Consider the following 27,396-nt stretch of genomic DNA (forward strand, 5'->3'; position numbering starts at 1 on the left):
AAACAGCCTCACAGCTTAAATCCTAGGAATTCAAAGAGAAAAAATAAAAACCATTTCTTGCTTGGGCGAGGGCAAACTACCTAAGATCTAGATCATGGTGTTTTTTCAAACTGGGAAAGTAGCTAATAATTTAAAAATAAATTTCCATTTCCAAATGGCAGGGTTCAAAATTGTATTTATATTGTGAGAAGAATGTTCAAGATGTTTGTGTAAGTATAACACTGGAAGAAAATACATCAGTATGTTACCCTTGGTTTCTTTTGGGTGGTGATACTGTAAGTGGTTATTTTTCCATATTTTTTAGATTTTTTAATAATAAGCATATTCATTTTATAATGCAAGAAAATGAAAAATAATTTTTTTTCATTTTTCTCTCCTACATATTGGGATATCATGCAGCTATGAAAAAAATGGGATCAGCCCTGGCTGGTGTGGAATGAGTGCTGGCCTGCAAACTGAAAGGTTGCCGGTTCAATACCCAGCTAGGGCACATGTCTGGATTTTAGGGATGGGATAGCATTGAGGAGAAGCAACTGATTCCCATTTGGTGTTTCTCTCCCTCTCTCTCTCCCTTTTCCTCTCTCTAAAAATAAATAAATAAAAAATAAAATCTTTTTAAAAAATGAGATCAATATATGCTGATACAGAAAGATCTCCAAAATATGTTTGTAAGTTAAAAAAAGAAAGGTACCAAGAGAATGTACAGAATGATCCAATTTATGTCATACAAAAAAGAATACATATACTAGAATATCATTTATGAAAGCACACATAAGAAACTATAGACAATAGAAATTATTGCCTCTGGCCCTGGCTGGTGTGGCTCAGTGGACTGAGTGCTGGCCTGTGAACCAAGAGGTCAGCGGTTCGATCCCCAGTCAGGGCACATGCCTGGGTTTTGGGGCAGGTCCCCACTTGGGAACAAGTAAGAGGCAATGGATCCATGCATCTATCACACATTGATGTTTCTCTTCCTCTCTTTCTCTTTCCCCTCTCTCAAAAAAAAATAAAATAAACTCTTTTAAAAAGTGGATATCACCCAATTTGCATTGAAGATGATTTATAATAGAAACCACCAAACACACAAAATGAACTAATAGAGAAAAACTTGTTACTCTACCTGGGTAATGTTTCATCAAATGCTCCAATAGTGATTCCTGTGTTACTACAATCTGAGCAGCATTCATGTCAGATATAGCACAGCAAAGAACTTCAGCCAAAGGTATAAACTGTGATTGGACTATTGGATTCATTTGCACTGGAAAGACATCACCTAAATTAGAGATTTAAAAAAAAAAGAAAAGGTGACAAATTTTATAAAATTTAAAATATCTGGAATTAGTGAATCAAGAATCTTTATAAAGACTGAATAGCAAGTGGAATTGGTATTCTTTCCTCAGTACTCAGAATCTGTTAACATGACATGCACAAGAATAGAAACTGTAGAAGAAAAAAGTTAACATGAAAGTCCCTACTTTTAAGAAGTATGTAGTATCTGTTGGTACAAGAAAAAGTTTCCAGCATTGGCTGAGGTGGTTCAGAGGATTCACTGCTGGCCTGTGAACCAAAGGGTTACTGGTTCAATTCCCAGTCAGGGCACATGCCTGGGCTATAGGCCAGGTCCCCAGTAGGGGCTTGCAAGAGGCAACCACACATTGATGTTTCTCTCCCTCCTTCTTTCTCCCTTCTCCTGACTCTAAAATTAAATAAATAAAATAAAATAAATTTGTTTAAGTTTCTATATGAAAGGCACAAAGTGCTATCATAGTTCAGGTCAGACAATACCTATACGACAATTCACATATTTCAAAACACTTTTTGCCCTGGCCAGATAGCTCAGTTGGTTAGAGCATCATCCTGATACACCACGGTTGTGGTTTGAGCCCAGTCAGGGAACATACGAGAACCAACTGATGAATGCATAAATAAGTGGAACAGCAAATTGATGTTTCTCTCTCTCTCCTTTCTATTCTATCTCTAGAATTCAGTTAACATTTTTAAACAGGTTTTAGTTATTTCTTTTTTTGAGAGCAGGGAAGAGAAGGAGAAACAGAGGGAGGAAAATATCAGTGTGCTAGAGATACATCAATTGGTTGCCTCTCCCACACCCCCAACTGGGGACCTGGCCCCCAACCCAGGCATGTGGCCTGACTGGGAACCAAACCAGCGACCTTTTGCTTTGCAGGCCATAGCTGAATTCACTGACCCACACCAGCCAGGGCAATAATATTTTTTAATCATTTTTTAGTCATGGCTGGTGTGGCTCACTTATTTGGAGTGTCGTCCTGTAAACTGAAAAATCACAGGTTCGATTCCCAGTCAGGACATGTGCCTGGGTTGTGGATCTTATCCCTGGTTGGGGCAAGTACAAGACACAGCTGCTCAATATTTCCCTTTCCCATCCATGTTTCTTTCCCCCTCTCTCCCCCTCCCTTCCCCTGTCTCTAAAATCAATAAGTAGGTCCTTGGGTGAGAGGAAAAAGGGAAAAAAAGCATTTTTTCATCCCTGGTTGGCATGGCTCATTTGCTTGCAGCATCATCTGATAGACCAAAGGGTCACGGGTGTGATTATCCCATTGGTCAGGGCACATACCTAAGTTGCAGGTTCAATCCCCTATAGGGGTGAGTATGAGAAGACAACCAATCTATGTTTCTCCTTCCCTCCCCCTCTGTCTCCCACCCCACTTCCCCTCTCTCTAAAAGCAATTAAAAAAAGTCCTCAGGGGAGGACAAAAAATTATTTTAAAAGCAGTTTTTTCTATTAGCTATCTGAGACAGGCAGGGATGGGATTATTTCTTTAAAATATATAAAGGCAGAGGCAGGCGGCAGTAGGAAAAGGGGAGGAGGGTGGCAGCAGTGCTGGAGCACCCCTCCAGGGACCTGCGTTCAGGGGAACGGGCCCTCCCTTCTCCCCAAGTCCCAGAGCCCGCATCTCTGGGGCAGTGGCAAGGGCTGTGAGACCTGGGGAAAAATCATTACAGCTAAAGCAGGAAAAACCTCAATTCAGGTATTACACAAATACCAGCGAATACTAAAGGAAGACCAAGAACATCCTGGTTTATGAGTGTGAAAGGTCTTATGTGCAAATACATGTGCCCACTTTCACTTTCACTTTCAGAGTAACTGTTGGTGACCTAACCTGCACAGGTGAAGGTACAAGAAAGAAGCTGGGAAAACACAGAGCTGCAGAGGCTGCCATAAGCATTTTGAAAGTTAATGAAAGTATTTGCATGATCCCTTAATGCCTTATCGTTCCAAGCAAGCAAAGAACCTGGCTCCTTCATTCCTTACAGGACCTGGCTATTCATCAAGGTTGGAGACTTCCTGAATATGCCCTTTCCCAGGAGGGAGGCTCTGCTCATCAGAGAGAACATACCACAAGGTGCAGGATACAGTCCTTTATGGAAACTGGAAAGGTGACATCAAAAAAACAAGCCAAGAGAAATGCTGCTGAGAAGCTTCTTCCCAAAGTCAGTAATATTTCTCTAGAGAACCACATTTGTTTTGTTTTTTAAGATTTTATTTATTTTTAAAGAGAGGGGAAGAGAGCAAGAGAGAGAGAGAGAGAGAGAAAGAGAGAGAGAGAGAAAGAGAGGGAGAGAGAGAGAGGGAGAGAAACATCAATGTGTGGTTGCCTCTTGCATGCCCCCTACTGAGGGCCTGGCCCAAAGCCCAGGCAAATGCCCTGACTGGGAATAAAACTGGCCACCCTTTGGTTTGCAGGCCAGCAGTCAATTCACTGAGCCACACTAGACAGGAGTGAGAACGACATTTCTTTGTTTGTTTGTTTGTTTTTTAAATATATTTTATTTATTATGCCATTACGGTTGTCCTATTTCCCATCCTGCATTCCCCTCCACCCTACACACCCCTTCCCCACCATTCCCTCCCTTTAGTTTATGTCCACGTGTTTCAAGTTCTTTAGATTCTATATTTCCCATACTATTCTTGCCCTCCCCCTATCTATTTTCTACCTACCATCTATGCTACTTATTCTCTGTACCTTCTCCTCCTCCCACTCCCCTGTTGCTAACCCTCCATGTGATCTTCATTTCAATGGTTCCATTCCTGATCTAGCTGTCCTCTTAGTTTGCTTTTGTTTTAGGTGTGGTTGTTAATAACTGTGAGTCTGCTGTCCTTTTACTGTTCATATTTTTCATCTTCTTTTTCTTAGATAAGTCCCTTTAACATTTCATATAATAAGGGCTTGGTGATGATGAACTCCTTGAATTTGACCTTATCTGAGAAGCCCTTTATCTGCCCTTCCAATTTAAATGAGAGCTTTGCTGAATAGAGCAGTCTTGGATGTAGGTCCTTGCCTTTCATGACTTGGAATACTTCTTCCCAGCCCCTTCTTGCCTGTAAGGTCTCTTTTGAGAAATCAGCTGACAGTTTGATGGGAACTCCTTTGTAGGTGACTGTCCCCTTATCTCTTGCTGCTTCTAGGATTCTCTCCTTCATTTGAATCTTGGCTGATGGAATGATGATGTGCCTTGGTGTGTTCTTTCTTGGGTCCAAGTTTTTTGGGACTCTCTGAGCTTCCTGGACTTCCTGGAAGTCTATTTCCTTTGCCAGACTGGGGAAGTTCTCCTTCATTATTTGTTCAAATAAGTTTTCCACTTGTCGCTCTTCCTCTTCTGGTACCCCTATAATTCAGATGTTGGAACGTTTAAAGATGTCCCGAAGGTTCCTAAGCCTCTCCTCACTTTTTTGAATTCTCGTTTCTTCATTCTTTTCTATTTGGCCATTTTTTTCTCCCTTCTGGTCCACTTTCTTGATTTGAGTCCCAGTTTCCTTTCCATCACTATTGGTTTCCTGTGCATTTTCATTCATTTCAATTAGTTTAGCCTTCATTTGTTCTTCTAATTTGTGACTAAAATCAACCAGTTCTGTGAGCATACTGATCACCAGTATTTTGAACTGTGCATCTGATAGGTTGGCTATTTCTTGGTCACTTAGAGTTATTGGCTCTGGGGCTTTGAGTTCTTCTTGAGCCATTATGTTTTGGTCTGTTCACTCCAGTTATATATGAGGGGCAGAGCCCTTGGTGTTCATCAGGGTGGGGCAACTCAGTCACTGGGTTATGTGATGCTGTATGTGGAGGCGGGGTCAGAGAGGGGCAATGGCGGTCTCCTCTGCAGCTTCCCGCTGCTGGGGCCTGCGCAGTCTATCTCACTGCTCGCTCCTTCACCTGGTTTATCTGTGTGTGAATGTGTGACCTTGGTCAGCCAGCCTCCGTGCGCTCTCACTGGCTCCTCCCATTGCCACCCCACACCTGGGATCTGCCAACCTCCACCTGCGTGCCTGAGTCGGTCTGGCTGATTTCGCCTGCCTGACCCTGCTCCGCCAGCCACTGACTCTGCCCCTCTTACCAGTCTGGCTGAATGGTTCGTTGTAGTTGGACTTCCATATAGTTCAATTTTCTGTATTTTGGTTGCATTTTTGTTACTAAAACTTTGTTGTCTTTAAGCTTGGTTGTGCAAGGAGGCACAGTGTTTCCACCTACACCTCCACCTTGGCTGGAAGTCCAAGAACCCCATTTCTTTAACAAATGTAGTAGAATATTATTTTTAAAAGAATTTATTTATTTTATCTTTAGAGAGAGGGAAGGAAGGGAAGGAGAGCAACACTGATGTGAGAGAAAAACATCAATCAGCGACTGTGGCAGGCACCCTGACTAGGGACTGAACCTGCAACTGAGACATGTGCCTCAACTCGGAATCAACTGGTGACACTTCGTTTCTCAGAATGACACCCAACCAATGGAGCCACACCAACCAGGGCAGTACAATATCCTTTAGGATGTACTTGGCATTCGTTGAGAAATTCTCCTAGTGAAAAGACCAGCCCACTCAAAAGAAGCCTCCTCAGTATTCCAAATAGAGACTACATCCAACTGCTTCGGGAAATTGCCAAGAAGCAAGGTTTTAATACAACATATTTGGCTATAGAAGAACTGGGTACCAATGACAGCATCAGTGTCTCACTGAACTGTCCACCAGTCCCATCGGTATCAGGGCTCTGGGATCTCCAGCGGCAATGCACAGAGTGATGCCATTCACAATGCTTTGCGGTACTTAAAGATAATAGCAGAAAGAAAGTAAATTTGGAGCAACTTAGAAAAAAACCCTTCAGCAGCACATACACAGTTCCTCTTTCAACCCTTCCCAAGTAAAACATTTACTGTAATATCTGAGGGCGTGTGTTGTTTATAAACCTCTTTCATAGATTCCACCAATACTACACATTTAATTATGTCTTAGTTACTTAACTCTTTTTAAATGGCTTCAACTTTACTGGTATATTGTACTTATAAACTTTGTCCCATAGAGAGAGTGTAGCACCCATTTAACAATGCCATGTGCAAGGAAGAAAGAAACTGCATGTTTATTAATGATGATGATGATGGCAATGATGAAATAAAACTGCTAACAGCAGTCAAAAAATAAAATATATAAAGCCATAGAAAGCTCAAATAATTGTCCCAAGGTCTAAAAGCAGGTAAAGTAACAGAAATAGATCTTCAGACACCTAATCCCAGTATTTCATCATTCCATACTTTTCTTGATTGGAACGATTAAGACTGGAACTCTCTTTGCCATATCTACTGTGAGGATGAAGACCATTCTCAACAGTCAGACTGATGACATTCTAGAAAATGTCGATGTCACTGTGAAGGGACACAGAGTTACTATGAAGGGCCCCAGAGGCACCCTGTGAAGGGACTTTAAACACAGTCTGAGTGTGTAGAACTCAGACTCCCTGGAAAGAAAAGGAAGAGGCTGTGTGTTGACAGATGGTGGGGAGATAGAAAGGAGCTGGCCAACATTAATATCATCTACAGTCACATACAGAATTAAGACCAAGGGTGTCAGTTACCCTGGGCTTCAGTTGCAAGATGAGGTCTGTGTATTCTCACAGCGTCACTATTCAGGACAATGGTTCTTATGTTGAAATAAGAAATTTCTTGGGCAGAAGATACACACGCAGGGTTTGGGTGCAGTCAAGCATTGCTTGGTAGCTATCTGAAGCCCAGAAAGATGAGTTGATTCTTGAAGGAAATGACATTGAATTTGTATCAAATTCAGCAAGCTACAACAGTTGAAAACAAGGATATCAGAAAATTTTTGGAGGATATCTGTTTCTGAAAAAGGAACAGTTCAGCAGGCTGATGAATAACATCTAAGTTGTCTGTCCAGCTATTGAAACAGCAAGACGCCAGGTGACTCCTCAGACATATCTGTGACATTCTTAAAATGCAATAAAAGCCATGTGTTGAGGTAAAGGGAAAAAGAAGACTTTAAAAAGAAAAGGGCGGAAGTGTTTTCCAATTAGCAAGAAGACATGGAGCAAAACCATCAAAGAAGGAAAACACAAGGTATGTAAGAGCATGGGTAGAGCTACCCTCGGTTAGACACAGTTTAGCCTTATGTCTGAACAAAATGGAGGATAAGGCTGGGAATGTAAGCTGGACCAAATTGCCTTTCCTCCTTACCAACTTATTTATGTTCTTCTTAACTTGCCATTACTCAGGTTGAGTTTTAGATTCTGTTGGACATCCAAGGGAACTCCTCAATTAATTGGAAATAAAAGACTGGACTCAGGAAAGAAATTTGGGCATCAACTAATAGAGATGAGATTTGAAGCTAAGGAGTAGAATCAGTTCTTTAACAGAAGAGTAAAGAAGGGTGCCGAGGAACACTTAACTAAGGGACTAATCTACATTTAAGAGAGAGTAAAAATAGTAACCCGCAAAAGAGGGAAACCACAGTAATGTGGGAGGGAAGAAGAGAGCAAACCAAAAATATGAGGGGAGAAAATACATCACAATGAATAGCAAAACAACAGTCTCAAATGTTTAAAAGAGATCAAAATGGTTGAGGGGGGAAAGGGGCTATGGGATTTCTTGACTGAAAGATGACAATGGGGACTTTCAAGAGATCCATTTCCATAGAAGTGAACACAAATTAAATTCACGTTGAAGGGAAGGGAGTTGGTGAGGAAAAAGTGAAGTAAATGAATTTCCTTCTAGGCCAGGGTTTCTCAATGTTTTGGGCCAGATATAGGGTGACCACCTATCCCAATATGCCCTAGTCACCCGAGCTGGATAATTATTTTGCTGTTCAGACTTGTGCATTGTAGGCTGTTTAGTAGCGCCCTTGGACTCTACCCGCTAGGTACCAGTAGTATCTCCCACATTTGCAGCAACTGAAAATGTCTGCATTGCCAAATGTCCGGGGGGTTAAAGGTACAGGTGGAAGGACTAGCTTAGCATTGAGCAAAATATTACTTCATCTGAGACTTGAGGGGAAAAAAACGAGGGTGGCAGAAGACTGGAAATATATTGAGGCATAGAAGAAAAAAATTTGCACAGCAAGGGTTATTTGATCTCTATCAAGTTATATAGGGAGAGAGCGGATAGGCATGGGATGAGGAAAAAATGGGAATGACAACATAAAGGATGGAAAGAAAGTTTGAGGAGCTGTTCTCGGAGTATATTAGGAAATTAAAAAAAAAACAACATGAAGATTATGAAGGAGCCCTGAGTCTCAAGGTGATTTAAGTATGGTGAGAGCCATGGAGGCCAGCAGTGCTTCTATAAGTTTAACATGCATATGAGAATCATCAGGGGATTGTGCTAATGCACAGATTTTTTTTAAAGATTTTATTTATCTTCGAGCCCTGGCTGGTGTAGCTCAGTGGATTAAGCGCGGGCCTGGGAACCAGAGGATCGCGGTTCGATTCCCAGTCAGGGCACATGCCTGGGTTGTAGTCCAGTTCCCTGCAGGCCAACTCCCAGCAGGGGACTCACAAAAGGCAACCATACATTGATGTTTCCCTCCCTCTCTCCTTCCCCTCTAAAGATAAATAAATAAATAAAATCTTTAAAAAAAAAGATTTTATTTATCTTCGGAGGGGAAGGGAAGGAGAGAGGGAGAGAAACATCAATGTACGGTTGCCTCTGGTGCACTCCCTACTGGGGACCTAGCCTGCAACCCAGGCATGTGCCCTGACTGGGAATTGAACTTTGATCCTCTGGTTCACAAGCCTACGCTCAATCCACTGAGCTACGCCAGCCAGGGCCACAGATTTTGATTCAGAAGGTCTGAAGCGGAACCTGTGATTCAGCCTTTCTAACAAGCTCCCAGGTGATGTCCATTCTTTGGAGCAGCAGGGGTGAGCGTGTTAATGACTGCAATGTTAAAGTAGCTGACCATTCAACAAATAAACAGGGCCCCGGGACTACATGGGGAGTCAAGTGTAGCCAGAAGGAAGCCAGAGAACTGAGAAAACTTTGGCCCTACATATCCTGCAGAGACAGTTCAGAAGCAGGTACACTGCACTGGTTGCTGAGGGGGGAGGAAGGAGGCGAGGACTGGCGAGTGAGAAGGGTTGCAGCCAACACTGGTGAGCCGCCCAGAATACTTATTGTATCTGCACGAAGATAAAAGACTTCCTTAAGGAAACAGATAAGCAATGTGCTGTTATACCTCACTGGTCTGTTTTCTTGTTTACTTAAGCTTCTCTGTCTGGCAGTCTGTTTTCTTGTTTACTTAAGCTTCTCTGTCCGAGCCTTGGAAGGGCACAGCACAGGGCAGAACTGCGGCTGTGACGTCCTAGGGAAGGATCTCCTGTTGGCCTGCTTGTGGCCATCCCATGGGATTCTGAGAAGCCAGGATGAATGGCTAATCAATTAATTCACATTTCGAAGGGCAGTGATGAGAGACGGTGCTCTGAAGCTGTCCAAGTGGAATGGTAACTGCCTTAAACTCAAAATCCTCCTGGACCTCTACCTCTAAGCTAAAGGTAACAAGGCTCTCTGCTTACCCTCATCTCCTCTTTGCTTTTCTTCTTCCCCTCCACATCTGAGATTTACTTTCTTCTCTTTCAGCTCCCTCCTCAACCCGACAAAACATAAAATCAAAGTGCCCTTTCAAATATTTGGATACTTCTTTAACATAACTCTATGTGCCTATTTAAAATAAGTGACTCTAAACTTTTATATATCTCTCTTCCTCATCTCCCAAAACCCTGTGACTTTTTTCTTGTATGTTATCTTAAGTTGGTTGCCGTTCCCAAGAACGGCATATAGACTAGAAGTCCGTAATTCAAACACGAGGGGGGGAAAGGTGTCCTCTCTTAGAAAGATATGGCCTAAAAAGTACTGGAGTAGAGGGCAAAACCTAAGAAGGCCTTCTTGCTGAATCACACAATACACCTTCAAGCCTCACCTCACCACTACCCTAACCCTAGTCACTTTGAACTTTGAGATGGGGGGAGGGGCAGGACACAGCAGTGGCAGCTCTTTTCTCTGCAAACCAAACACAGGAGTTGTTGCTGAGGTCCATTATTTGGGGCTCTATTATGCCCTTGGGCTAGACCTGAAGCAGCCCATTTTCTAGTTCGATCCTTAAGATCCTTAAACTCGGTCCTCTTTTTGTAGGAAAACTTACAATCAAACTAGATTTTCCATGGGGCTCGGGGTGGGGGTGCATGGGATGTTCCTACATGTTTCTTCGCAACCTCTTGTAATATCTATAATTGTTTCAAAATAAAAGTTAAAAAATAGAGATTTCAGAATGCACTCTATTTGGTTGGCAAGAAGAAATGTATCAGAAATAGAACTTTTTTCTTCCATTTTTAAAATCCCAGACAATTTCTTAAAAAGAATCCTAATGCTACTTGCCAAATCCAAAGACACTCTTAGAAATTGTGCTCAGAATTCCTACTAGTGTGGGGAATGTGTATTTCATTTTTTTAATTTTATGTATTTTTCATTTTTAAATGTATTTTAAATTATAGGTAACATTCAGTATTAGTTTCAGGTGTCATCATAGGGATTGAACTTTATATACCTTAGGAAGTGATCACCGCAAGAGTAAACAAATTGACTACAAACTAGGAAGACAACTTATTCTTTTCTTCTCCTTCAAATTAATACAACTGTAAGTCAGCTGCATTTTAGAGAACATGCCAAGTCGCATTTAACCTCTGTTTTGGAGCTCCCTTCTAGACAAAGCTTAGCAGTTTCTCAGTACATTTCCTTCATAGCCGTTGCTAAGTTACGCCTGCAGGTGCATAAATCAAGAGTTTCTTGTGCAGGAAAGCAGAGTGAACCCTGACATGGGAACGTCTGTGACAGATGCAGGAATTATTTTCAAGCTACAGCCACAGTCTGTTTTGGTTACTTCTGCTTTTCTTGGGGTTTTGGAATACAATAACTAAAATACAAAAATGAACATTTTGTGTTTAAAAGCCCACTTATGGATTTTACCATCAGAGAAGGCCGGCCCTGTGGTTTTACCCTCAACCACTAATAATGTAAGTGAAGAGCACCCTTAAGTTCAGGCCTGCTATGGCCCTCCGACCCTTGAGAAGGAGCAGGGATCAGAAGGCTAGGAGAGGCTGGCGAGCAGAGTAAACAGTTCACAGCAATGCTCTCTGTTTACACAGCCTGGTACTCTTGGGTTCTGTGGAAATTGGAAAAGTGTTTAGGCTGAAAGACTGGTTTCACAAAAAATATCAACAAAGCAGAACCACACAGATTTGTGCTTGCTGCATTTAATGACACCTTTTCTGCAAAGAAGATTTTTATTAACTTACTCATATCTTGCTGCATTTCCAAAAAATTTAGTTGATATATAAAATTTGTTTAAATTTCTAAATTGTGATAAGGCAAGTTATGAGTTTTAAAACAGTTAATTTTTATAAGTCTTCTTTTTGGGAGAAAAAAATAGTGCAAATGAAATGTATGCAACATGTAGATGCCCAACCAGCAAATGAAAATATAGAATTTTTAACTATCAAAGCTGATGATGTCCAGTAAAGTCCAGGGCAGGCCCTTTTAGCCTGGGATTCTAAAACAGTGAACAGAGTCAGCCTCCTGCTTGAGGGACATAAATTCACGTAACCCTAGGCAATTAATCCCTGCCCCCTGGAGCCTAATGACAGTGGCCTGCACAGCCTTTGGCCAATAGGAGCAGAACCCTGGAAAAGCATAGCTTGATCTTGGAACTGGTGACAATAATTCCATAACAATCTGGTGCAGTCAAAGATCTCATGAAAATGCTGAGGAAAGGGGGGTGGTGGTTTTTTTATGTCAGGGCACAACAAATGCCCCTTGCTGGCTGTTTTCTAGCAGCAAAGAAAAGTGGCTGAAAGAGCCATTTCCTGGCCGGTTCATGAGGTATGAATAGTCGCACCCCAAGGTAAAACAGCAAGAGGTACATTCAGGACAAATATGGGCACAGCAAGGCTGCCGTTCACCAGACCCAGAGAAAACAGCTGAAGTAGACCAAGCAAACCCTCCCCGAGCTGCGGGACTGGGGAAAGCTTCAACCAGGGATAGTGGTCTACATCTGCCAGTCACAGATCATCAGTTGGAAGCGTTAGTATGATTAAAGCAAGCCTAAACTCTCCACCCTCATAAATGGGAAGCACTGGCGTCAGCAGAGGGCTTGTCTGGCAGGGTTATTTTCCTCAGGGTTGGTGGGGAGGGAGCAGTACACGCCCACAGAAAAGCAAAGCAATACCAGGGTTCAAACATCTTCTCTCCACGCCTTAGAGGTGATTGACTACCAATTAGTTTATGGCAAGGTTTTGTATCATGACCATTTTAGAGGCAACAGCCAGATGCAAAGAAGACATGTGACCTCAGGTCTCCAAGTGAGAAAGGCAGAACCCACATCAATTTGCAGTCAGCCTGGCCCAATCCTGTGTTCTCTTTGTCCACTGAGAAAACCCTTGAAATATTTTTATCAAAATTGTGTTTCTTTTTTTTTTCCAAATGACATGCACAAGACTATTTACTGCTGTATTGTTGTTGTCATTATAGCAAAAGACTAAAGGAAAAAATAAAATATTTGTTTATAAAGAGGACACTGGTGAAATGAGCAATGGCAAACACAGTGGTGTGCTGTGGAGCCATAAAAAAATAATGAGAGCCCTGACTGGTGTGGCTCAGAGGGCTGGCCATTGATCCACAAAGTGAAAGGCCACTGGTTTGATTCCCAGTCAGGGCACATGCCTGGGTTGAGGGTCTGGTCCCCAGTCGGGCACATACGACAGGTGACCGATCGGTTTCTCTCTCACATGGATGTTTCTCTCCCTCTCTTTCTCCTTCCCTTCCCCTCCCTAAAAATAAATAAATAAAATCTTTTAAAAAATAATGAGAAAGATCTGTGTATGATATCTAATATCTGGCCAACTTAGGTCACCCTCTAGTCCTCCCAAATAATGAAAACATATTTTTAAATTTTTTTTAGATTCTATTTATTTATTTTTAGAGAGAGGGCAAGGGAGGAAGAAAGAGAGAGAGAAACATTGATGTGTGAGAGACATGTTGCCGCTTGCACGCCCCTACCAGAGACCTGGCCTGCAACCCAGGCACGTGCCCTGAGTGGGAATCGAGTCAGTGATCCTTTGGTTCTCAGGCTGGCACTCAATCCACTGAGCTATACCAGCCAAGGTTTATCACAAATAATTTTTATATTACCAAAAAAGAAGTCAGTTTTACATTTTACATTTCAGTCTGTGATTAAATTTTATTTAAATTTTGTAAAGACTGAATGGTAAAAGGTGAAGTTTTTTTGTTTTGTTTTGTTTTTGCAAAGAGTGTCCATTCGTTGCAGCATCATTTGTTGAAAGATTCTCCTTTTGTCATTTAGTTGCCCTGGCACTTTAGAATTTCTTGCCCTCATCCACTACCTTAGAAGGGCAAGGCCTTCTTGGACTGCTACTCGTCCTGGGAGCCGCACCACATTCTGGCTACTGGGCTGTCGCAAAGGCAGGAGAGACTGGAGTTGGTGGCTCTGGGAAGAGAGCTGAAGGGACCGCTGCCAGGATCCCTGAGCGGAGTTCTTTTCCACACTGTAGCTGCCATCTTTCTTTGAGTGTGTTTCTTTTGATATCTGATACTACAGTTAAGTTTCAGGGACAAAGTTAGTTTTACATAAAAACTTTACCTTTCGTGGAAAGGCAGTGTTTCCATTTTATCTTATATTTACATTTATCTTATATTTTAAAGAACCTAAACAAATTCCAAAAGGGCCTCCTCATGGAAACTAAATTCTGACATTTTAATTTGGGGTGCTTGCATTTGATTTTAAGATCCATAAGAGACTGTGCTACCAAATATGCAAAACAAAGGAGGGTTCTTTGGAAATGTGGAAAGCAGGCACATCAGAACTTTTTTTGTGTCATGCTATAATGTGAATTTGCCATAAAATTAAATTTTAGGCAAAACTAACTCTTTATTTGCTTCATATTCAAAACACAAACTTTTCTCTAGTATAAAAATATTCAGTCCCTATACAAATGTGTTTGTGAACTCTGTGCTAGGCAGCCTGCCAAAAATTCATGCAATATTGACCTTCAAACGGTTAAACTGAGCTACTCAAACTCTGCTAATTACCCGGACACGTGAAATCTGAGACCATCTGTTTTGGGCGCCCGCATTGAATCACGCTGTGGGAAAGGTATCTTCCGCGTGCATTAGAGATGACAACAGAGCATGAATGAAACAGCCTGCAGATACACTCAAGTTTAATGAAAAGGGATGTTTTTGTTCTAAGTAATCCAAGAAGCTTCCCTGATTTTAAACTGTACTTTCATCCAATACAGAATTTCTAAATTTCTTTAACATTAAAGTTAATCCTAACCTTTGAAAAAAATGGAAGTCTTTTGTAACAACACACATCTCATCAGAGATAAGACGCTGTGCGAAAATTTCTACAGCTGTAAATAATTAGATCTATTGTATTATAACTTTAAATGGGCTCAGAAAAGCAAACAAAATGGGAACAAAAGGAAAGGTTTCAGGCCAGCAAAACCAAGCCCCTCTCCGTGTCACCCTTTTATTTTAGTAAAATAAAGAATGCAAACACTTTCCTCCGCATTTAGAAACAAAAGAGTTCCAAGACTCAGAAACTGGCTGTGGTCTGAGGGTAGCAGGTTTATCTACCATGGCAGCTGAAATCCTTTCTCAAGCACGACGATGTTTATTTTGGACTCCTAGACAAATGGTTCCCCTTCTGGGAAATGCCCTCTATTGAAAGGCTGAAGGCTTCCCTCGGAAGCTGGGCTGTTCAACAGCAGGAGTCCTTAGTGCTATCTTCTTCAATGGCCATCAAGTGATACATCCATTAATATCCACTATCAGCTGAACTGCAGAGGCCCTGGGCCACTTGTGACTCAGACACACCGCGATTTGGTTGTCAGGAGAGACAAAGAGGTGGCCCCACCTCAGGGAGCCCTTTGAGCCTCTAGCAGCCTTCCCCCACGACCACCACCCTCACTTTGGGTGGAGATACAGGGACTACAGACTGGGAGGGAAGGAGGTGAATAACTCAACCCCTTTGGTTTTTTAAAAACACTAAAACTCATTCACATTCATCCCCAAGCCCTTCCCGCCCCGGGTGCCCTTTCCTAACTTCTCTTCCCTCCAAGTCTTCCACTTTGGATATGTTAATGACTTACCCAAGTGTGTTAGTTTTCTAAGGCTGTCAAAACAAATTCACATAAACACAGCTAGTGGCTTAAAAGAACACAAATGTATTATCTCACCGCCCGTAGGTGAGAAATCTGGGCCTCGGGGCCTGGGCTCTAACTGGGGGCCTGGGGAAGACTCTGCTCCCACACTCAGATTTCTGGCAGAATTCAGTTCCTGGTGGTCCAAGGACAGAGGACTGGGGTCCCTATCCCCTTGAGGGCTGTCCGAGGGGAGCCTCTTCTCAGAAACTTAAAGCCACCTGCATTTCTTGTTCTGTCCTCTTACTCTTCAAAGACAGTGTCTTCTCTCTGCTCAGATTAACTCTCCCCGATCTTAAATTGCCTCGTTTCTGCTTTCAGCCAGAGAAAGTTCTCTGCTTTTAAGCGCTCATGTGATGAGATTGGAGCTACCCAGGTAATCTAAAATAATCTCCCTAGAATCTATAACCTAATTACATCTGCAAAGTCCCCTTTGCCACCTAAGGTAATGTATTATTAGGTCAAGTAATCTGATTGGGGTTCTAATCCAGAGCTATGCGGCTCTGAGTAAGTCACCTCTCTGGGTCCCACTCTCCTTGTCTATAAACGTGGGGCTGAGCTAGATCAGCATTTCCCAAAATGTGTTCTGTGGAAATTTGTTCTACGAAATGCTCTGCGAGAAAAGGGTCCCAAAGTTGAGTGTTTGAGAAATACTGCTCGGAGTCACGTGAGCACTGCTAAAGGCCCTGAGAACTGTAATGGACGACCTAGTTCAAGCCAATGTTTCCCAGGCATATGTGGCAACGATCCCCTTTCTGCAACACCTAGTACTGCTGTGTCTTCTCTCCATTTACACTGGCCTCCCCCTGAATAATCTGTACTTTCTCATCTTGGCAGCCTTGTCCTTATTTCCTCCACCTAAAGCACTCCTTCCCACACCAAAGTGTTTAAAAATTCTCTCATGAAGACTGGCTCACTGAGCTAATTGGTTCTTGCATGAATTATTCACTGATCCCCCCAAATGTAAATATATTCCCCTTCCTACATGAATCAGTTAAGAAAAAGTAAACAAGTGGCTACTGTAGTGCAGCCTTAAGGACTCAAAAAAAAATAATAAATTGATTCGAGCATCACCCTGATACTTCAAGGTTGTGAAGTTGTGGGTTTGGTTCCCATTAGGGTATGTACAAAGATCAAAATGAATACATAAATAAAGGGAACAACAAATCTGTTTCTCTCTCTCCCCCACCCCCAACTTCTCTTTAAAATCAATCAATAAAAAATTTATGTCCTGGCTGGTGTAGCCCAGTGGATTGAGCATGGGCCTGTGAAGCAAAGGGTCATGGGTTTGAGTCCCAGTCGGGGCACATGCAGGCTGGGTCCCCAGTGAGGGACACACGAAAGGCAACCACATATTGGTGTTTCTCTCCCACTCTTTCTCCTTCCCTTCCTCTCACTCTAAAAATAAATAAATAAAATATTTAAAAATTAAAAAAAAAAACATTGACAGAACACAATCCTTCATGCCTCACCCAGCAAATGTTTATTGAGCACTGACTGCACACCACCTACTGGGGCTACAACAGTGAACAGGACACAGCCCTTGCCTTCGAGAGGCTCCAATTCTAGCAGAAGAGCAGTGGTTTGGGGTGATCATAACGCAACATGAGGCTTATACTTGGTAAGACTGGGACTCAGTACTCCTCGGTCCCCCTCCTGAATGCCATTTTCAGAAGAGTACAGATGTTTGGGGAGGACTGTCACAAGGAATAAGCATCAGGTTTGTCCCTGTGGGGTCTTGGGGTACCTAAGCATAGAATAGAGGGAGCCCTGGAATTGGTCGGGCAGACCTGGACCCAAATCCTCCACTTCTACTTCTAGACTGTGTGCCCTTTGAGTAGTCATTAGTGGCCGTAACTGTCCACTATGATTAACAGCTCAAAGGTTATTGTGAGCAAACATCTAGAAGTAACTGGAATAAGATTTGACACATAGTTTTTCTATCAATATTGGCACTCTGTAGCTTTTCTTCTCGAAATAGAAATATTAAACTTGACCATCCTTTGTTCCACGTCATTATTAGTACTTCAAGTTTCTCTTGTAAGGCCATGGCTCTGCACATGGACGGATCTCTTAGCCAGTTCTGACTTTTCCCAACTCCTGCCACCTGACTGACCAGACACCAGTGCTGACCATGATCTGGAGAAAACCTGGAAAAAGGCACTTTACGTTGGTCAAGCCTACTGCTAGTCGGGCTTTGTTCTATCAGCAATATTTTGTTGTGACCCTGCAGCAGATAGTGTAGGACGCACGTTCGACACGCGTTCCCAATTACCCTTTTCTTCGCCTTCTTCTGGTGTGGAGGCAGGAAAGCATGATACCCGGCTTCCCAGCCCCACTTTAAAAAAAAAAAAACCCTACAACTTTCTTTTTCTAAACATTTTTTAAAGATTTTATTTATTTTTAGAGAAAGGAAGGGAGGGAGAAAAAGAGAGAAAGAAAAATCAGTTGGTTGCCTTTCCAAAGCCCCGGACCAGGATCATCGAACTGGCGACCTTTTGGTTTGCAGGCCAGCGCTCAATCCACTGAGACACCCCCGCCAGGACGCAGCCCCACTTTAAACCAGTGAATCACCGTGGTCAGTGAGATAAAAGCAGCTGGCTGGCACTGCCAGGATAGGCCTCTCAAGGAAAAGGCCCTTCCTTCATTCATCTTTCACCCTTACACTCTTGATCCTTCCAGCCCAGACCTTGAAGAGGATGCAACCGCCCTGTGACTGTGAGTGGACAAGCATGATGTCAAAAAGCCACCCACGAAGGCAGGCAGCACAGAAAGGGCACAGGTGTCTGAAAGCTTGGCTGAGCCGCTGTGCTGGCCCCAGGCTACCTACCTCCAACTTCCTGTTATGAGACAAATCTACCCCTCATTTGTTCATGACACAATAAAACACATCTCTAACTAAAATTCTTAGGCAAAAGACGTCTGACATTTACTTCCTCCTCATATTTCTGTGGGCAAAATCTTTGTCCTAATAAGGCCTCAATGAAAGCTTCTGGATTTTATACCAAGCCAATGCTTTTAGTTCAGCCCCTTAACTGCTGTGAAGCTAGAAGGACATCCCGACGAGTATTTACAGAAGAGATGTTGGGGCTCCTGCTGCTTTTCACGTCAAGTCTGAGACATGCCTCGAGAAGAATGAGATGCAGAAGCTTTAGCCAGTATTGCCAATCTTTAACTGCTCGGGGAAATTTGTACTGAAAAGGTTCCAGTAGGCACTCTGACGAGGAAGGCTCCCCTCATTGCATGCAGAAATCAGAGGGGGAGATAAGAAGTGTCACAGCTGTACAGCCCGTTCTCCAAATCTCCAAATGGGGGTCTACAGTTACAGCCCTGGGAATGGGATGCCTTTCAATCTCTCCAGAAAGGAAGTCTTGTGAAATGGAGCCAAAAGTCAGTATCACCGTTAACATCAATGTAAGATTAACTCGGGATTTAAACAGACAAATAATGAATAACCCCACTTATATTTCAGGGGCAGGGAATCCCTCCTGCCATTTGCTGAAGAAAGGGGCGTTCGGTCCTGAAAGAGCCTGGATCCCTCCGGGCCTGGGTCTCCATGGCTGGCTCAGTGTGGTGGGCCGCAGGGGTCGCCTGCACCAACAATGGCAGGGCTCCAAGGCGACAGAAGCTGGGAGAAAGCTCTTCTTTATTACATCATGAGATCAACACAATTAATGCTGCCTTTTACCCCAGACTACTCACACACACACACACAAGTACTTGACCAAAAGCATCACCAAAACTGCAGCCTTGCTTGCTCCTCTCCTACTGACGAAGGTGGCAGCTGGTGACTCAGAACAACAAACGGGGTCTTCCCTAGAATCCAAGCCCAGAGACGCCCCCTCAGCAGTGCTGCGTGGCCCAGTCAGCTACCCTGTCTCCCACCCGAACCGCTCCTGCACCAATCTGGAAAGCATCACTGGGTTTCTGTGTCAATGGTCCCTTTCACGTCTCCCAGACGGTCTGCTATGCTCCAGCTGCTTTCAAGTTGATTACAGACTCTTAGGGCCTCCTGAAATATTAACTTTTAAAAGATAAAAGCCACTCTGCGGATACAATTCACATAAGTATAGTGTTACTGTTGAAGCACTTCTAGCCTGTTACAAACTTAAAAGACAAACTTTTTGATTTTAAGATGGTGAATTCCCTTTTCTTCAGCACAGAAGGCTTCACGTAAAATCTGGACAGATGTGACTGTGCCTCAGCAGGACCTCAGCATATTTTCACAAGGTCACTGCCTCAGAAATTAAATGTAAACGTCTCCACCCTGAGAAACCTTAAAAGAAGCCGCAGGTCTTGCTTAATATCAATGGCTCTGGTTTTACACATGAGGGTCATCTGATCACTGCTTCTAAGAGGCAACCACCTACTTACTTCACCCTGAGCCATCCATTACTGTAACTTTGACCCAAGGCAGCCGGATGGCTTCTCAGATTACATCGTGGTAGAAAGAGTGTGGGTCTGTACACACCACGTTGTGAGCCCAGGCAGAAACTGCCCGGGCCACCTGCAGGGGTCATCTGACCTCTCCCTTCGGCTTCCACGCAGACATGGCTCCCCAACCCCACCCAAAACAAATGCACATACTCCATTCCTCACTCTCTTGGGTTTCAACCCAGAGAAGGGGCTCCAACATATCTTCTAAGTACACTAGCTTCCTGGCTTATTGCTTCTCTAACACCCTCTTTTTGTTGTCTAAGACTGACATTCTCCACTTCCCGTGAAACACCCCCTCTCCCAAGTGTTGCACAGGCAGTACTCCTGCTGACCTCGCCAACCCTCCTGCCCAAGCCACCCCCCCTTCCCACTGCCACCTCAGCTTTACGCCTGGCAGCCCAACCATGATGCCTCTACTCAGAGACAGGAGAGCAAAGCCAAACAGCAGAATTGCCTGGAGCAACATAGACTGCTGGGTCATGGAAGTCACACGTCCACTCTGCTTCCAATGTGGCCCAATGGAGCAAACTGTTAGCAAGAGAAACAGAATGTTTGACTTTGAAGAGTTGGGGCTTTCTGATAAATGTTGCTGAAATCTTACCCCAGGTCAGTGTGGCTGAGTTGGTTGGAGCATCCATATACTGACAGGTTGCGGGTTTGAGTCCAGTCAGGGTGCATACAGGAGGCAACCAATCAATCTCTCTCTCTCTCTCTTTCTCTCTAAAAGTCAATGAACCAATCCTTGGATGAGGATGAAATCTTGGGATCCTCAGCTAAGTTAATTTACAACTGTACCACGTAAAAAATAATATAATGGAGCCCAACAGTTATGGCAGCAAGGATGATGAGACCCTGATTGTCACATCCTTTACTGGGAGAGCCAGACGAGAGCCCTGAGGCTGGTAGCAGGATGTGAAGCACATCCAAGGGAATGAACAGCAGATACATTGAAAGGGTTGGGAGGTTTGTTAGCTAGATATCAGCAGAGAAGCTTGGGAAATGCAACCCTAATGGCACTTTTGGATTGTGTTTTCTCCTCCAGATGGCCTAGGATTTCTCACAGTTGGGATGTAGGTGGGGCAAGAGAAGCTCGTGCTGCTCTCTCCTACAAGTAAGAAGAGAACATTAATAAGTCCCCACAGCCAGAGAAAGTCCATGAGGATTGCAGAGCTAAAATGCTGACTGCCGCAGGGCAGTGTCTAGATTGCTGCACTGGGGACACTTCTCTGCTCCCCTCTGACCCTTAGTTCCCTTTGTCCCCCAGCTGGTCTTCCTGTTTCAGGAGACACTCCACTAGTCTCTTTACATAGGTGAAAAGAAGGGACTAGATGGGAGATTTTGAATGTTGATCACCCTGTTGGATACTAGAGAAGGGTCATGGTATAGGTAGAAATGCTGAGGACGGTAGAGTGAAACCTCTGTGAGCGAGCAGAGAATTCTGGAGCCTTCTCCCAGAGGCCAAGGGTGGAAGAGGGAAAAGGAGAGGGTTGTTCAAAAATGCCACCCTGCAGCCTGCATTTTGGCTCACTTATGCAAGGAAACAGCTTCTCCTTGGGGCTGTGATATTTATTCCTGTAAATGCTCACTTGAACTACTAGGAGTTTGTGCAAAACTTTGCAGTAGGGAAAAAGTTTCTAAATGTCTTTGCATTGTTTTCTGTGTCACTACATCAGAATGTATGGCAGAAACTGATTTGAATGTTACACACTTATCACAGGTGCTGGATATGACTGTCTTGATCAGGAAAAGCTACAAAAAAAAAAGTGTTCATGGGACTCCCTTCCTTTTTGCCACCTGTGGGCAAAACAGATACGTCTTTAACCCTGAGGTTCCGGCAAAGAGGAGAAAACTGTTGGCTTCTTGCCATCAAATTGGAAGGCCAAAATCTTCTTGGCCTCAAGGTGTGGGAGACAGAACGAGTGCAGAATTCTTGCTAGGATGTTTGCCTTTGGAAAGCAGTGTGCCTCGAGAGCAGGAGAAGGGAGGCAGTTTCCAGACAGGGTTACTAAATATGTGCCTTTTGGAAAAGCAACCTTTTAAGCTTTTTCATGAGCTCTTGTGGAAGTCAGATGTGCCCATTTGTGGAATGGGTCAACTCAACTCCATGACTGACAAATAGAAATTGATTTGGAAAGGAGCTTAAAAAAAAATCCTTGCAAGAAAGGCTGTGCTAGCCAGGCAACAGTTAGGTTTACCTGAGAAATGGGTAGCTATCCCCTTCAGGTGCCCCAAGCAGGGAAAAGTTGCTAGAGTTTGGGAGAAATCAGAGGGAGTCCTAGCTTCACAAAGTTTGCCTCAGTCACCTGGGGGCCAAGCTCACCCGTGCCCCTAGGGGTTTTCAGCTTTGTCAAGCTGAAAACAGCTGTGGACACCCTGCTCTGTCAGCAGAACCTCAGAATTCTGCCCTGACCATTCTAACCATGATGTGTCTTTCTCTCCCCTAACAATAATCCCAGATCAGCTTGCCTGGATGAGCTATTAGGAGATTTAAATTTAAGTCCGTCTGAATTGTGTGAAAAATGTTCCAAAAAGAGGTTTTTTGTCTCCCTTGCACCCAGCCCTTCTGGAAGAAAGATCTGGGTGAGAGGAGAGGAAGATGGAAAACACATGAGAAGTCACAGTAATGACACACACTGATTGTATAACAATGGAAGGAAACCAAAAATCGAGGCCCCAGGAAAGGGAAAGCTTTAGACTGGGGAGATGTAGGGGAAGGTGGGGGAGGAATGAATGACCTCTGCTTATTAGGGTCTGCTCCTGGAGTGCTCCCATGCTGCTCTCCCCACCTGCTGCCCTGTGCCAGGTTCCTAATTGCTTTCCTTGCTGCTGTGAGCACTCCAAATTCAAACTGAGTTCTGAGCATGCTCTTGCTGCCTGACAGCTGACAACGGACAGGAGGGGACAGTCCCAGCTCCTGCATTTTCCATCCAGACCACCTCCAGGTGTCATCCACACCTTGGGAACAGATTAACTGGTGTCCTAAGTAAGCAGGACAGACTGAAAGTGCCTGCAGGCAGTCCCTCTGCAAACAAGAACTGAACTGACCTGAGTTAGTCAGGCTGAAGTAGGAAGCCCCAAAACTTACTAATTAGTGGGAGGCTGGAGGCCACACTGGGGGTTCTGCCCACTTGTACTCCCTAATTGATGTATATTCCCACTCGGGGGCCCCAAAAATTGTAAACTTTGTCCCTCAGGGTCCATATGTGGCTTTTGGGGCTGTGTTTATGAAAGGCCTGCATTAACTTAATGATGGTGAAAACGCTGACTTACACCTAGAGGTGTTAGCAGAAACACCGAGTGTTTAAGGAAACACCCCACATAAGCCAAGTAGCCCTCAGACATGAACTCTGAGAGCAGCTTATCTACACTGTGAGTTATTCCATGAGAAAGGCAGGATGAAATATATTCCTCACTTTTGCTGATGCGATTCATGACCCTGTCTCAGGCTCAAAGGTGTTCAGGTTAGCTCCAACTTAACTAGGATGAGGCACATAACAGTATTTGCCAGAGACTTCTTTCTTGCAGGCCACGGTAAAGTCTGCGCAAAGTATTACTATAACCAGCTGGGCCTGGATATATGCTTCAGGCCAGGTAGGCAAGGTTAACACAGAAACCTGAGCAAGCCACCAGGCATTCTAAGGTAGATATTTACGGTAAATGAAATTTGTACAATGGACTAAAACCAGCAGGAGACCTGCAGGCTAAGACTGAGACCAACACAGCGGGACTGACCTCATCCTGTCCTCGGGGGACTGCTGCTTAAAAAACCCAGGCATTTGGTTCTAGCTGCTGCTGGTCAGATTTTTTTTTTAATGGCCAATGGAGTGGCATATTACAGAAAATTTTACCAGTAGGCAGCTAAGGAGAAACATGAGAAATGGAATCGTAGGGTAGTCACAATTGGAGTTTTCTAAATAAATTTGTTGAAAACTTGGGATCCTGGGCTAAGAGCAAGTCTTGGAAAACTAATTTGCAACTGTATCAATAGAGCACCCCAGAGAGATTTATCCAACTGTGGAGGTATGTGCTTATATTTCAAGGGAAAAGGAGGCCCAGGACCTTGGGAACATCTCTAGGTCAAAAAGCTGACGCTTATCTGACCCCTGGAGAGATGTGTCTACACTGCAGAAGCCAGAAGGCTTTCCATCTTGACTCCAAGTAGCAGAGGCTTTTCTCCTTTCTGGAGAAGGAGAGGCAATTGCCTCATGTTAGCAGAGAAACTCAGTTTTTCTCAATTGCATGCCTATGAATGTTCCGCCACTTGGTGTGGCAGGTTCTTCCAACTGCTCCTCATGGCGTTGCCTCAGGACCCGCGCAGCTGTTACGCAGGGAATAACTAATCTGGTCAGTGTGCGGGACTCCGTGGACCACCTCTTAGCAAAACAAAGCTGGGGGATACTATAAAAAAACACCACTCAAAGTCTGGGAATTGTTCTAAAGACATACACCAAGTGACGCAACACTTACTCAAGAAAATCTAGTAAAATATGCAAGTCAGAGAAAGACAAATACTGTAAGATTACATTCATGTATGGAATCTAATGAACAAACTGAACCAACGAGCAAAACAGAGAGAATCACAGATAGTGAGCAGGCTGGCAGCTCCGGGGAATGGGGGACGAGGGGGCGGAGGGACTGAGGAAAAAGGACACATGGACAGCATTGTGGTGACTGTGGTGGGGAGGAGGGTCCAAGGGGGATAAATGGTAATGGAAAAAAAACAAAAAAAAACTAAAAATATGACAAAAAAACTGAATCCCCTCCCAAAAAGAAAATCTAATAAAACTTGGTAAGAACAATGATTCTATGCCAATTGAGCCACCACGTACTCCATCCCTACCCTTCCCCTCAACTCCAGCTCAATTTGGTGAAATCTCCACTTCCGGTGAATATGGCCAAGAATCCAGGGCCCCGTCTCCCTCGGTTCCCGATCGAGGTTTACCATGTCTCACTAGGAGAGGCAGGCGGCTGCATTTCCCATCTCCTCCAGCTGCAAACTGAAGAGGCTACATTTAAATTCCTCAGGAGTGTGCCCAAGAAATTGAGGGTTCTCTTCCTCTACCCAGTCCCTACCCACCTAGTCCTGGCTCTGCCCCAGGAGCTGCAGGCCAAGAATACTGGATCTCAACAACCTTCACCTCAGTTTATTTACAGGGCACAGGTTCCATCCTGGTAGAACAGGTTGAGAAGACTGTAGGCTACCATTGTGCCCAGCACCACAGCAGTGGCTGAGTTTGCGCAGCGGGAGAGGCAACCCATAGGAAAGAGTTCTAAAACACTCCTCAGCCCTGATTGGTGTGGCTCAGTGGACTGAATGCTGGCCTGCAAACTGAAAGGTTGCTGGTTTAATTCCCAGTCAGGGCCCATGACTGGGTTGTGGGCCAGATCCCAATTTGGGGGTATGCAAGAGACAACCAATCAATCAACGGATGTTTCCCTCTCTTTCTCCCTCCTTTCCCCTCTCTCTGAAAATAAATAAGTAAATATTTTATAAATAAATAAATAAATAAAATCTTAAAAATAAATAAAACACTCTCCAAAAGAACTAACTTTATTTTAAAAATTGTGCAGGAAAGTTCAAGCCTAAGGATACTCCTGAAAAAATAGCTCCTCTAAAGAACAATGAGCTGACCTATAGACCAGTTCATGCACCAGAGAGAACCAGAAAAAGACAGAGTTAAGAAGAACACTCCTGGGGTCAGATAAAACCTCAAAGACTGACCTCAAAAACCATCCATGCCAGAATTTAATTCAGTCAGACTGCTGAGCAAGTCTGACCCAGAGAGAGCACTGTTGAAAACAAGAGCGCACAATCAGCGAGTAATTATTTGAGCCTCATAGGAGTGGCATAGTACTCAATGAAGCACACATTCTAACAAAGAGTCAGAGACAGCCCTGCTAAAGTCTAATGTCATCCTAGGGTGACTATGTGCAAGACCTAGGCTGCATTCTCTGAAGAAGAACAGCATAGGCTTCATGCTGCTGGGAAGACAGACTTCACTAAAGCAGCTTCATCAAGTTACAAAAGCAAACAAATACAAGTCCTAGAGAGGGGAGAGAGGAATCTGTGCCCAGAGTTGGCATCATGTCCATTACCTAACATGTCCAGTTTTCAACATCACAGGACAGGCCAAGGACCAGGAACCTGTGACTCACATGCAGGGGGAAAGTAGGAAACAGAAATTGCCTGTAAGAGGGGTTAGATATCAGACTTAAAGTAGCCATTATATGTTCTAAGAACTAAAGAAAACCATGCTTTAAAAAGCACAGAAAAGTACGAAGACAGTGTCTCACCAAATACAGAATATCAGTAAAGAGAAATTATAAAAACAAAATGAAAATTCTGGAGTTGAAAAGTATAATAACAAAAATTAAAAATTCATTAGAGTGGTTCAACATTAGATTTGAGCTGTCAGAAGAATCAGTGAACCTGAAGATAGAGCAACAGAGAATACAGAAGCAATCCAAAGAACAAAGAGAAAACACAATGAAGAAAACAGAGCCTCAGAGAAACACAGGACTCCTTCAAGTGCACCTGTCTATGTGTAAGGAAGAATAACAAGAGGGCAGGGGACAGGGAAAGGAGCAGAAAAAAAATATTTGAAGAAATCATAGTAAAATTTTTCAACAGTTGCTGAAATACAAAAACTACATCCAAAAAGCTCAAAGAACTTCCAAGTATAAAAATGTTACACACACATCAGAGAATGAAAATACTGAAAGCCAAAGACACACACAGACACAAATATCGTAAAAGCAGCAAGAGAAAAACAACTCAACACACACAAAGAAGCCTCAAATAGATTAACAGCTGACGTCTCACCAGAAAAAATAGAGGCCAAAAAGCAGTGTGATGACATTTTTGCAGGGGGGGAATAAGATAATTTTATTTATTTTAAAGCACATTTTATTGATTATGCTATTACAGTTCTCCCATTTTTTTCTCCCATTTATCCTCCTCCACCCAGGACCCCCTCCCTCCAGCATTCTCCCCACTTAGTTCATGTCCATGCGTCATATATATAAGTTCTTTGGCTTCCCCATTTCCTATACTATTCTTAACATCCCCCTGTCTATTTTGTACCTACCATTTATGCTTCTTACTCCCTGTACCTTTTCCTCCATTCTCCTCCCGTCCCCCACCGCTGCTAACCCTCCATGTGATCTCCATTTCTATGATTCTGTTCCTGTTCTAGGTGTTTCCTTAGTTTGTTTGTTTTTTTTAGGTTCAGTTGATAGTTATGAGTTTGTTGTCAATTTATTGTTCACATTTTTTATCTTCTTTTTCTTAGATAAGTCCCTTTAACATTTCACATAATAATGGCTTGGTGGTGATGAACTCCTTTAACTTGACCTTATCTGAGAAGCACTTTACCTGTCCTTCCATCCTAAATAAAAGCTTTGCTGGACAGAGTAATCTTGGATGTAGG

General features: G+C 43.4%; 1 protein-coding gene and 2 pseudogenes across 3 annotated transcripts in view; 2 read left to right on the plus strand and 1 right to left on the minus strand.

Moving 5' to 3' along the window:
* STOX1 (storkhead box 1) overlaps positions 1 to 27,396 on the minus strand; it is a 61,744-nt gene that overhangs the window by 9,486 nt on the left and 24,862 nt on the right. For all 3 annotated transcript variants that reach the window (XM_037029262.1, XM_037029260.1, XM_037029261.1), the window contains exon 2: positions 1,121 to 1,273. In XM_037029262.1, the coding sequence (XP_036885157.1) occupies positions 1,121 to 1,273 (153 nt within the window). The remainder of the gene's footprint in view (positions 1 to 1,120; positions 1,274 to 27,396) is intronic.
* Positions 1,462 to 6,229, plus strand: LOC118975283 (interferon-inducible double-stranded RNA-dependent protein kinase activator A-like; annotated as a pseudogene).
* Positions 6,617 to 7,180, plus strand: LOC118975368 (60S ribosomal protein L9-like; annotated as a pseudogene).

This window comes from Sturnira hondurensis, unplaced genomic scaffold (assembly GCF_014824575.4).
Source record: "Sturnira hondurensis isolate 20B ecotype Veracruz unplaced genomic scaffold, ASM1482457v3 Scaffold0020237, whole genome shotgun sequence".
NCBI lineage: Eukaryota > Metazoa > Chordata > Mammalia > Chiroptera > Phyllostomidae > Sturnira > Sturnira hondurensis.